Consider the following 13,489-nt stretch of genomic DNA (forward strand, 5'->3'; position numbering starts at 1 on the left):
AATCAGTCTCTTTGTTCCTTCCCCAGCCCGAGAGCAGCAAGACTAGTATGCTGTCATGGCAATGTAGAGAACCTGTGGTTTTTCTCTGGGATTTCCTCCCCAGAGAAATGCAGAGCTGCCACCACCTGAAGTGCCTAGGTCAAGGCAGGGCAGCGGTGCTGGGGGCTCAGGTGGGGAGGCCTGCCTAGTGAGGAGTAGCAGGCACATGAACTTGCATGGAAAACAGTGTGGCCACTTTTCTGTAAGGCAGTTGTTCTATGCTGGAGGTCTGTGATAGTCCTTAGGCTCTTCACCCTCTTCCCAGCCTGAAGGCAGTAGGGGCGGGGGCTATGGAAGTGGCAAAAAAAAACGGTGTTCCTGTTGTGTTACCTCTGCGAGCTCCATCCCATAGAAATGCAGAGCTGCTACCAGCCCAAGTCCTCAGGCGGGGGTGGAGTGGCTCTGCTGGGGGCCCAGGCCAGTGGGCTTTGCCTGACAAGGTTTAGCGGAGGCCTGCAGTCTGTCTGCTCCTCAGCACCATGAATTCGACTCCATGCAGCTCTCCATGTAAGTGCAGGCCTGGTGGAGGACAGGACTCGGGGGGGTGTCAGGGGCATCCCCTGTGCCCAGGATTGTACGGGTTCATGGCAGAAGTGTGGGTCCCTAGGGACTGTCACTCACTCATCATTTCCTCGTTGTGGGGAGCCTCCCTTGGCTCCATGCCAATCCCGGGTGGGCAGCTGTCCTGTCTCACTCTTCTTTGCTCTCTGTGGGTTATGTTACTTCTGTGATGAATCCCAAAGTGTCCTCCTTCAAATTATGTGAATTTATTCTTGCAGTCCTGTCAAATTAACCACTTTACCTTTTACCTGTGATAAAGATTGTGTCTATACTACAGAATCTCTCTTTTTTTTTTTTTTTTTTGCCTTAACAAGCCTGATTTCTATTATCTAGGAAGATGTTAGGATTTAATTAACAGCTCTGTCACGTCTTCTTCAACTCAAAAATAAAGGTTAATGGAGGTTTTGCTTATTGTTCATATTGTCTTTTTGTAATCTTAACTGTCTTGGACACAGCTTTTCATTCAGCTCTGAGAAGTTTCTAGAGTAGGGTTTCCCTCATATTTTTGAAATTATAGTCACTTTCTGAGAACAACAGAATGTGCCAAACCTATTCTATTTCTTTCCTGTTCTAAGCAGGATTTATGTATTCTCTAGGAGTCCCAGGTCCTTTTGATAGAAATAAATATTACTTTAACCAAAAATCTAGTTTCCAGGGTTGCATATCCGAGTTTGTGGGTTAGTGCTATTGTTGCTATTGGAATACTTCTTGTAGTGACTGGCGGTGCCGGAAAATATATGGATTGCCAAATCTATAATTTTACCTCCTCCCATCCCCAATTTAACATAGTAAAGTAATATTTCACTGAAGATCACAGAATATATATACACACATATCATTAAAGTAATATTGTAGCTTAGGGAAGAGTTCAGGGAAAGGGCTATATTCTGGAAATTGTAGAGATCTTTCTTAAAGGATCTCTAAGCTGTTATGTACTTGTCTTAGTGAGCTTGGGCCACTATAACAGAATACCATAGACTGGTTGGTATGAAAGAGAGACATTTATTTCTCACCGTTCTAACAGCTGGAAGTCTCAGATCAGAGTGCCAGCATGGCAGAAGTGTGGGTCCCTAGGGACTGTCACTCATCATTTCCCCATTGTGGGGAGCCTCCCTTGGCTCCATGGCAATCCTGGATGGGCAGCTGTTCTGTGTCGCTCTTCTTTGCTCTCTGTGGGTTATGTGGCTTCTGTGATGAATCCCAAAGTGTCTTCCTTCAGGTCATGTAAATTCGTTCTTGGAGTCCTGTCAAATTAACCACTTTACCAGTGAGGGCTTTCTACTAGCCTTGCAGATGACTGCCTTCTGGAGAACTCTTTCATCTCTCTTTTTTTTTCCTCTCTTTCTCTTTTTTTAAATTTTTTTAAAAAATTTTTTATTATACTTTAAGTTCTAGGGTACATGTGCACAACGTGCAGGTTTGTTACATATGTATACATGTGACATGTTGGTGTGCTGCACCCATTAACTCCTCATTCTCCCAGTGCTATCTCTCCTCCCTCCCCCCACCCCACAACAAGCCCCGGTGTGTGATGTTCCCCTTCCTGTGTCCAAGTGTTCTCACTGTTCAATTCCCACCTATGAGTGAGAACATGTGGTGTTTGGTTTTCTGTCCTTGTGATAGTTTGCTGAGAATGATGGTTTCCAGCTTCATCCATGTCCCTACAAAGGACATGAACTCATCATTTTTTATGGCTGCATAATTTTCACATAGCTTCGTTTCTATAATCACAACATTCCTGAGGTAAACAGGCAAGGTGTAATCATTCTCTTTTTACAGAGGGAGAACAAGGAACTTAGGGAAATCAAAATGGGGACACTAACAGGATTTCTGTGGAAATTTAAGTAAATGAGAATTTGTAGTAAATTTTTTATCCTAAAACAAATAACTCACTTTGGCCAAAAAATGGGATGTTACCCAAGGTCCCCTACTGGGCCAGCGGAGAAAAGGACCTGCCTCCTACAGGGGCACAAACAAGGCAGACTAGGACCCAGCAGTCGGCCAAGGCCCAAGGGTCTCCAGTAAGGAAAATGTAAAATGTGAGTGTGTGAGACTGGCCTAAGATATAGGAAGAGCAGTAAAGAGAAGAAAACTGACGAGCAGAGGGGGAAAAGAATTATTAAACATGGTCAAGGAGCAAGGAGCACTACAAAGCCTCAGGATTTCTTCAAGGGATACTGCTGTGCCAGGTCTCAAGGGCAGAAGGATACAAGCGCAAGACACCAGGGCCACCAAGCTGATGGGGTTACTGAGCCTCTGGACAGCACCTTCTGATAGGAAGCAAGGAAGCACACTACAAAGGCTGCAATCCTGGAGGCTGAGACAGTCAAGAGGGAGTGGAAGAGCCTCTGCTGCTCTGGGAAGGTATCTTATAGGGCAAATAAGCTCTTACTGTGTGCCTAAGAGAAACGAAGAGGGAGGCGAGGCAGGTGTCATGGCCTTAAGAACTTTCTAGAGGTTTCTATTTATTGACATTTGACCTAGACCTCTTCATGAGCAAGGCGCAGCCTTGGGCCACAGGTAGGAAAGTCAGCATCCTACTCTCTCCTCAATTCCATCTGTTAATCCACCAACCCAAATCCCTCCCACCCCCACCTGAAGTCCAAATAAGGTAAAATGATAAAATGATGTGCTGTTCTCTCAACAGTTGGCTGAGTCTGAATTGGAGGGTAGGAAGCATTTGAAGCTCTGCCCATTTAGTTCCAGAACAAAAAATAAGCAGAGGCAGGAGGTGGAGAGCAAAGATGCTGGCAGCCCTGCATCTGGTCTTCATAGCTGTGTCTTTGGATTTGTAGGCCACTCCTCAACTTTTCAGCTCCCGCACGGTTCCTTAGGGCAAGCGACCAGTGGTTGACACCGCATATACACCTGGCTTAAAGTTATTGACTCGCTGCCAGTTGGAGACCCAGCTGTCCTCTGGACTCATCATCGCAATGATTCCATCAAAGGAGGAGCTGGTGCAGCCATAGAGCATCTCTCAGTTACCCTTCATCTGTAGATATGCATCTCAATAGTCACAACCATCATATTCAAACTGGTCTATAGTACCTTGACCAGTGAACACAGCAAACAGGCCCACAGAAACACAGCAAACAGGCCCACAGATGCCACAGGTCCTTCAGCACCGTCTCCAGGGCCATCTTCTCCAATGAGAAGAGCAACAGCAAGGAAGACGGCCACAGCCTGAGCACCCGCAGGAAGTAAACAGCTCGTTAGCCGGGTCTCTTCTTATAATTCCATCATGAGGACCCCATTCTCATGACCTCATATTAAACCTAATTACCTCCCAAACTTTTGACCTCCAAATGCCATTACATGGGAGGGTAGTGCTTCCACCAGTGAATTTTGAGGAGATACAGACATTCACTCCCTAACAGTGCTATAAATGAAGTCAGGGACCCTGATGGTGTCTTTATCACAGAATCTTACATTTTCTTTGTCTTTGCCTTAACACAACTCTTTTTGCTCACCTAGAAAGTTCTTGGGATTTAATTAACTGCTCTATCATCTCTTCCTCAACTCGAAAACAAAGGTTGCTGTGTCTTCACATGCCATGTACACACAATGTGTACTTTAAAAGTTTTTGTTCATTGTTCACATTGTCTTTTGCTCTCTTAGACTCAACTTTTTATTCAGTCCAGAGAACTTTTTAGTATAGAACTCACCCCAAGAATATAACTGCCTTTGAAAATATAATATTCACAAAAAGAATTTAAAAAGAGGGGACATTTACTAAATTTTTATTGGGCATAACAATTATTTCTTTTAGGGCGTTGCTAAATTTTTTGTCTAAATGAAAAAAAAAAACAAATTGAGAAATTCCACATTTCACACTGATCTAGTGATTTCAACATACTTGTGGGTTTCTACTAACTGTTGTTTGGTATTGCTTTCTCAATTTCCTTTTTTTTTTTTCGCCTCATCTCCCGGAATGTATCAAAGGAAACCCCCGTCTTTGAAAAAGACTTCTTTTGAGCTAACTTTCTTATACTGGTACCTTTCTAATCTCACTACAATATGTAACATTGGTGTTCGATCTCAAGTATTTCTGAATATATTCCCCTATCCACAGAAATATACTCTGGGGGAAAAAAAATAGAACAAATTCTTGCCCTCCTGACCATTGAACAAGAGACTAATTAGACAATGGGGCTAGAAAAACCTCAAAGTAAACGTGAGTACTTTCTCTCCTTTCAATTTCAAAGAAGCAGATGGAATTATACTAATTTAAAACATATGAATTGATGGTAGTTTTAAAGATTGTTGATGATGACGGGGAGAAGGAGGTGGAAGGAAATAAAAATGACGTTGGTGAGGAGGAAGGACATAGAGTCAAATAAGTTGGATAACAGAAACTTCTTTATAAAATGTATATTGGACCAAGAGGGGAGATAAAATATATAAAAGAGAAATAAGATGAAAAGAAAGAGAGTAATATGAGAAGATTCTTTTAAAGAAAAAAGAGAAAAGGAAGATGTAGAAAAAGCATTTAGGCTTATGCTGTATCAGAGGCTCTAACTGTCCCATTTTATGTTTGACTTAAGTGACACCAGTGGATTTGTATTGTGATAATATTAAATAATATTTTTGATAGATATATAGAACAAATGTGGAAATGTTTAAATTAAAATTAAAGTTTTACTTTATCTCATCACCCTACCATGGCAAACTGTAATCACAGTGTGATCCTATTGAATTACCTTTTTAGGTAACAATATTTCTTAGAGATTTTTTGCATCAATATATACTGATTACATGCTTATTTAATTACTATATAGAATATCATTGTGTGAAGGGACCATAATTTAGAATTTCCACTATTGATAATATACATGTAAATATTAGATTACAGTATGTGTTTTCTATTTTGAGAAGTACTGCAATGAATATCTTTTAACATAAACAAGCTCAATTATTTCTATAGAATAGACACCTGTAATTGAAATTATTGTAGCAAATGAAATGCATTTAAAAATGGATAAATGCCACTAAATTGATCCTTCTAAAAGGCATTCCTAATTTTCCAGTCCAGGCAGCAGCATTTATTTTCTCACTAAGAGTGCTTATTTCCCCTCAGCCTTGCCAACACTGCATGCACTTAATTTACTTAAAAAGTCTGATGTGTGAAAAGTTATACCACAATCTTTTCGTTTACAGTTCCCTGATTGGGCATATTTTTGTTTGATTAGTGGCTATTTATAACTTCAGCAAATTAAAATTTCAGCAAATTTCCTGCTCAGAGTTTTGCTCAGTTTTCTAGTTGATTTTGAAATACTTTATCCAGTGTGGATATTAATATTATGACAAGACTTTCCTTTCATACGTTCCTTGACTCTAACATTGCTTGTGTTATATAGAAGTTTTAATTTTTATGTACTCAAATTATCTATTCTAATGGCTCTTGGGTTTTGTATCTTACTTATAAAATTCTTTTCATTTCAAAATTACCAAGAAATTTTACATTTTTCTTTCTTATTTATTTATTCATCAATAAGCTCTAAAATTGATTTATTTGGAGAAAATATTTATGCTCTTCTCTAGATCTGAAATATTTGGTTTGCTGTCACTTTTAGATTGCTCCTTGGTAGAATTAGCTTTCCTAGCTTGTAGCTGAGAGGAGGTTAATCTCTATTTTTCTTTTGGTCCTAGTGGAAGGAGGCATGCATTCCCAGCTGATACCTTCGGTTATTGCTGTAGTTTTCATCTTACTTCTCAGTGTCTGTTTTATTGCAAGTTGTTTGGGTAAGTTATTAGCCAAAGTAGAACTCTTCTTGAATTATTATTTCCAAACAACTTTTCTGAAGTTGCTCTAAGCCTTTTGGTATCTTGATTTTTCCTAGCATAACCTATCTATAATATCTTCAGGGTCTTGCGCTGAATATTCAGAGCTACATTCTTGACCTTCTGTCTTTCAATGGTGGTACCTTGTGATAGAGATTGAATGATGGAATTTAGACCATTTTCTGTACATGTAAAAGTTGGTTACTATAGCAAATTTCCCCCCATTTTGGACTGGGATTACAAAGGGATACATCTTATGAGAAAAGAGTAAGCAGAAGAAAAATAACTTTCAGATAGACTGGCTTTGAAAAGAACAAGGTTGGAAGAATTGTTCTCTCTCTCTCTTTCCCTCTCTTTCTTTCTTTTTTCCTTTCTTTCAACCTCTTTATTGATGTACGATTGACATATGAAAACCTGTACATATTTAATGTATACATCTCAATTTGGGGGATTAGTATACACCCTTGAAACCATCACCACCATTAAAAAAATTCTTTCTGATATCAAACATAAAATAATTATAATTAAAGTAATATGATATAGGTGCAAGACAAACAGACTAGAGGAAAATAAAGGAGAGCTTGGTTATAGATCCTGCATGTATATAAGACTCTTTATATAAAACAAAAGAAGATATCTCAGATATACGGGAAAAGGACAATTTTGTTCAATTAATGTTGCAGAGCCCATTGATTATTTATATTTAAAAGATGAAATTGGTCTCCTGCATCACACTGTATACAAAAACAAATCTAGAGCGGATTATTGTCCAAAATGTGAAAAGTAAATCAATAAAGTTTTAAGAAGATAAATGGAGAATATCCTCATGACCTGGAGGTAGAGAATGATTTCTTAAACAAGCCACAAAATGCACTAGAAAATAAACATTGACAAATTATACTACATTAAAATGAGTTACTGTACAACAAAACATACCAGTAACAGTGAAAATAAAAAGCCATAGGAGAAGATACTTGTAATGCATATAATTAATAAATAATTCACATGTAGATTATATACAAATTTTTTCAAACCAGTAGGAAAAATACTTACAATAAAAAAAGTGGGCAAAGTCTTAAATAGGTACTAAAACAAAGAGAAAAATGAAATGTCTAATAAACACACAAAAGTGCCAGCCTCATTAATTAATTATCAGGGAAATGCAAATGCAACTCACAGTGAGACACCTTTGCGAACATAACAGGATGGCAACAATAAAAAGTCTGGCACTACTAAATATTGATGATGCCATGGAGCAAATGGACCTCTAGTGAATTGCTTCTGGTGGAGTTTAAGCATTACAATCACTCTGGAAAAGTTTACCGCTATCATAGTTTACAATATTCGTACCCTATTGCCTGCAGTTCCACTCCTACGTATGTGCCCTACAGAAACGCATGCTTATGTGCTCCAAATGCATGGTTGAAAATGCTCAGAAGAGCATAGTTCACAGTAGCCAAACACTGGAAACAATGCACACATCTAATAGGAGTAGAATAGATAAATATATTTTATTTCAGGAAGACAATAGTTCACTTTACAGCAATGACAATGGATGAATTATAGCGAGCACGTAACAAAATAGATAAATTTCAGAAACAATTCTCAACAAAAGAATCAGAATACATACTGTGTGATTGCCGTTCAAAAACAGGCAAATCTGATCTATAGGGACATGTTAGTAAGTGACAAAATTGTGAAGCAAAGCACAGCAGTTACTTTAAAAGCCAGGAATGGTTACCTGTAAAGGAGAGTGGTTACCTTTAAAGGCGAGGGAGTGAGCTGCCCTTGAGATGTGAAGGCTATCTGGGGTTTTGGCAATATTCTGTTTCTTGAGCTGAGTAGTTGTTACCTGGAGTGTTCACCTCACAATAATTTGCTAAACTGTTTTCCACTTTTTTACATTTGTTTATTTTTCATTATTTATTTATTTATTTTATTATACTTTAAGTTCTAGGGTACATGTGCACAACGTGCAGGTTAGTTACATATGCATACATGTGCCATGTTGGTGTGCTGCACCCAGTAACTCATCAGTTAACATTAGGCATATCTCCAAATGCTATCCCTCCCCCCTCCCCCCACCCCACAACAGGCCCCGGTGTGTGCTGTCCAGGAAGGGTACATTTGTTTATATATTTCAAGGTGAAAGTATTTTAGAAATGCGTAAGGTTCATACAACCCAGCGCGCACCAAAAACCCCTATTCTAACACAAATTTTGATAGAAAAACATGCTTGCAAGCATGTGCACATAAAAGTTTGCAAAACTTCTCCCGTAAAGAACAAAACGGGCCGGACGCGGTGGCTCACGCCTGTAATCCCAGCACTTTGGGAGGCCGAGGCAGGCGGATCTCGAGGTCAGGAGATCGAGACCATCCTGGCTAACACAGTGAAACCCCGTCTCTACTAAAAACAGAAAAAATTAGCCGGACGTGGTGGCGGGCGCCTGTAGTCCCAGCTACTCGGGAGGCTGAGGCAGGAGAATGGCGTGAACCCGGGAGGTGGAGCTTGCAGTGAGCCGAAATCGCGCTACTGCACTCCAGCCTGGGCGACAGAGCGAGACTCCGTCTCAAAAAAAAAAAAGGACAATATGATAATAAAAATATTAATTTTCAACAATTGCTTTCAACCAATTCACCTGGAGCTGAAACAAACAAGCTGCATAGAAAGAAAAGAGAATATGAGGGCCTTAATTATTAGGATAAGAGAAAGTTTAGGAAGGTCAGCCCCTATTTCCCTAATTAGTGGTTATATAGAAAAAGAAACCTAACTTGCTTTTATCCTTGACAGTGACTCATCACAACTTTTCACGCTGTAAGAGAGGCACAGGAGTGCACAAGTTAGAGCACCATGCAAAGCTCAAATGCATCAAAGAGAAATCAGAACTGAAAAGTGCTGAAGGTACAGAGTGTAAGATAATTTCTTTTTTAATTTCCATTTTCGTTCAAATTCATAGTCTGACTGAAGGAATGTCAGTAGTGAACCAAGAAAGATTAAAATAGCATAAGATGAGAATCTGGCATCGGAGTAAATGACAATACCTTAAGATAGAATTATTTCTCATTACTGTAATCCAGTTAATAACCGGAGAATATAGCTTTACAGATGGATGGGTTATTTTTGACATCCAAAACATAACATTAATCAAATTCAATTTTCCCTTGATTCAGACATATGATAAAGACATTTTCCTCCTAGAATATACAGCTTTGCTGACATGTTTTTATTTCTTTTATTATTGTGGAATTTGTCATCTCATTTGGGAGAATGGGGCAGTGCTTAAGTTTTAGTAGGTTCTTTACCCCCTTTAGGTAAAATATCCTGCAAAAGCTTCGTAATGGAAACACTTTAAATGTGCAAGTCAACAGATGTAGGAACATTGAATAACAGTCATGCCTTCTAAGATAATATTTTGTAATTTTCTCGTAGTCATTATGTTTAGAAGATATTTAGGAATGTAATTTTCAGGATCTTTTGGTAGGAGAACAGAATAATTTTGGTGATCTTGATATTATTCTCACAAATATTAATTGGATATAGGTAGTAGAATAGTTATGCAATCTGTTACAGATGAAATGCTCTTTTGTTACCAATTTCCGTTTTAATTTTCACTTGAGGGAGCACCTGGAACTGTTGTCCTATTGACTGGAGAGCCTTCCAGTCCAACTGCTATTTTCCTCTTACTGACAACAAGACGTGGGCTGAGAGTGAAAGGAACTGTTCAGGGATGGGGGCCCATCTGATGACCATCAGCACGGAAGCTGAGCAGGTGTGTTGGGAGGATCGCATCAGTTTCTCTGCTGCTTTGAATCTCTTTCCAGAAAAAAGGAATTTCTCTGTCCTGTTATGCCTCTGTCTGTTTTCATCTGCTCCATCGGCCTGGAAAGCCCTTTCTTCCTCTTCAACTTTTTGTCATATGGCCAACTTCTTTTGGTCTTTCTATATTTGATTCATATGTTATTTCCTCCAGAAAGCTACCCTAACTACCTTCCTCGTTCTACCCCTCCCTGTTCTAAGTGGGAAGCACTTCTGTGGGACTTTGTGCACAATGAGATCATGGCATTTACTTCACTCCACTATAATTGTCTGTTCACTGCTCCATCTCTTCCAGTGACTTTTACTATGTGGAGGGCTGGATCCATGCTCTACTCACCTTTGCGCTTCCAATGTCCCGTGCAGTGTGAGGCACACTGGATAGGTCTTGATAAATGTTTGGTTAGTAGGTGAATAAATGAATGGTTAATCAGGACTGAACTAGCTTCTCAGGATAAAGTATAGGAAAACTAATTCAGATGTATGGATCTAATGATAAGTAAAGAAATCTTAGGGTAAATTCTTTAAAGGCTAAAATTTATTTCCTCATGTAATATGTTTCCATTTATGTACCATGACTCAGATTCTAACTTTTTCTTGGTTAATAGTTTCCTCAAGGATTTTGTCTCCATAGGTTTACAATGTATAGGTTCGGTAATTCTGAATAAAATGGAATTTAATGAAATATGCACGCAATTAAAGAAGATGATATTAAAAACAAAACCTCCTAAAAAATCTAATCTTATTAAGCATTGTGCTAAAAGGGTTGCAAGTCTGACCTCACTTAATCTTCCTAGTAACTCTATAAAGTAGTGGAGTTGTCCCTTTTGAAGACAAGAGCACTGGGGGTTTGGTAAGATTGAAGCACTTACTAACATTACAGGCAGGATTTGAAAACAGATCTATCTGATGCCAGAGCTTTTGTGCTTAACCAGTAATCTAGTTGACATATTTCCTCTTTTTCCAACTTCATAGCCATCACCTGATTCATGCAACTATATTAAAATTTATATTTTTATGCAGAACTTTATTATTCAGTTTCTGGATAGACGGCTTTCCTATTTCCTTGGACTTAGAGATGAGAATGCCAAAGGTCAGTGGCGTTGGGTGGACCAGACGCCATTTAACCCACGCAGAGTGTGAGTATATTGAGTGGGCTAAGGGGATTTATAAGCAAAGGTTAGAAGATGGTAGCAAGAAACATTCATTTTGAAGTGGAGTACATTGATATAAAAATGTTAAGAGAGACCACTGTAGGTTGAGTAATCTCCATATGCTATGTCCCAGTTCCAGAATGGTCCAATAATTTGCATGCAATTTTCAGTATTCTTATTTGCACAATGTCAATAATGAAAGAATGAATAGCATAGAAGTGATATAAAATTTGTTTTAGGCTTGACATTTAAATAAACAATATAAGTGATAAAAATTTTCTTTGAAAGAGAATCAAAATCTTGTCATTTTCTTTCTTGAAGCCAATATCGTTTAGTAAAAATATAATGCAAAGCCACATGTGCAATTTAAAATTTTTTGTTAGTTATATTAAGAAAGTAAAAAGAAGCAAGTGAAATGTATTTTAATAATGTATTAATAATGTATTTAACCCAATATATCCAAATCTTATCATTTCAACATGTGATCATTATAAAATTATTACTGAGGTCTTTGACATTCTTCATTGGCACTAAGTCTTCAAAATACAGCACTTAAGACTTAAAGCACATTTCAATTCAGAGAAGCCACATTTCAAGTGCTCAGTAGCTACATGTGTCTAGTGAGTATAGTATTAGTGCAGTTCTAAACTGTTCACTAGGGACATTTCTCTGAATTGTCTCCTAATATATCTGTATCTAACCTACACCTATAATCTACATTGTCTATATATACCTATAAATCTCTATCTATGTTGTTTTTCTTTCAGATTCTGGCATAAGAATGAACCCGACAACTCTCAGGGAGAAAACTGTGTTGTTCTTGTTTATAACCAAGATAAATGGGCCTGGAATGATGTTCCTTGTAACTCTGAAGCAAGTAGGATTTGTAAAATACCTGGAACAACATTGAACTAGAAACTCAGAAAGTGGTCCTTGTGATGGAAAGAGAAAAGAAAAACCAATTAGAATAGGGCAGAATGTACACGCGTCATTGGAACACAGAAAACATGCTGGTTCATACAGCGTTTTTAGTCGTGATGGTCTTTTTTTATTTTGTTTGATTCATTCGAGACAACATGTGTGTATGTGTGTGTGTGTGTGTAGATAATGTGGTTTTTGTATGGTGTTTGATGGAAGGAATAATCTTTCTTTGCTTTCTTAGTAGTATTTCAAGGTGTTTACTTTTCAATTGGTGTGCACTGAATGCATGTATGGAAGAATAGCGTGAATAATGCAATCTCTTTGTCATTTTTCCCCTTCTCAGACTCTTAGCTCTTAAAATTCAAAGATGGGATATTCTAACTGGTAGTGGTGCATCATTTTTAACCCAAATATTGCAAGCACTTTAAAGATTTTAAACCACATTTTTATTGTTTGATGTTTCATTTTCAGACTTTTTAATGTCAGTCATTACATTTACATTGCATGAGGAAAATTTTTCCAGAACAACAGTGTGGAATAGTTCTGAATTATGCTGTTCTACAGATAGAAAAAAAGTCCAAATGCCTTTAAAAATTTACTTCTTACTCCACCCAACACGTTTTTGCAAAGCAAGAAGTCTTTGTAAGACACCTAAAACAAAGTCCTTCAATTCTACAGCAGAGGAAATAAAATCCCCCAGAAGCCAAAGGGCTCACCTTCACATTGTTAGTTCATGACAGACCCAGGTGTGCTTCCTTAGAGATAACATACATTCCCTTTGGTATCACAGGAAGTTACTGGGGATTACTCGACCTCATTACTTAGCTAACGACTGGATAAAATTTCTTAATTATTTGAAGTAACATTGTATTCGTGTTTGCATTATTAATTTGAATAGAAAATAATCACATTTTCAACCCATTTATACAAATTGTTAATGTTTCTTTAGAGCTGTATAACTATAGTTTGAACTAGCAAGGAAGTCATTGTTTTGACAACCAGAAATTATGCTTTTCTGGTGCATGTAACATTAATTGCAAAGGGCAGTCACATCCAACTTTAATAAAATATGGTGGTCTTTCTTAAAATTTTCAATTTGCTAATTTTTCCTGGATCTAAGCTGAAAAATTCCAAGCAACAGCTTTTTAACCTAACTTTCCTACTACTACTTTTAAAAGCAGTATTTATTTTGTAAATTAGCTACTGATTTTTTGGGTTT

At 38.0% G+C, this 13,489-nt stretch overlaps 1 protein-coding gene and 1 pseudogene across 1 annotated transcript; one reads left to right on the forward strand and one right to left on the reverse strand.

Annotated features, from left to right (window-relative positions):
• Positions 1–481: 481 nt before the first annotated feature.
• Positions 482–3,740, reverse strand: LOC106635337 (transcription elongation factor SPT4-A-like; annotated as a pseudogene).
• Positions 3,741–4,516: 776 nt separating this feature from the next.
• CLEC4D (C-type lectin domain family 4 member D) lies at positions 4,517–13,489 on the forward strand. Its single transcript, XM_003808664.5, has 6 exons — positions 4,517–4,774; positions 6,250–6,342; positions 9,173–9,283; positions 10,000–10,151; positions 11,219–11,334; positions 12,117–13,489. The coding sequence occupies exons 1-6, from the start codon at positions 4,747–4,749 to the stop codon at positions 12,262–12,264; spliced, it is 648 nt and encodes a 215-aa protein (XP_003808712.1). The 5' UTR covers positions 4,517–4,746; the 3' UTR covers positions 12,265–13,489.

The sequence above is a fragment of the Pan paniscus genome, chromosome 10 (assembly GCF_029289425.2).
Source record: "Pan paniscus chromosome 10, NHGRI_mPanPan1-v2.0_pri, whole genome shotgun sequence".
Classification (NCBI taxonomy): Eukaryota; Metazoa; Chordata; class Mammalia; order Primates; family Hominidae; genus Pan; species Pan paniscus.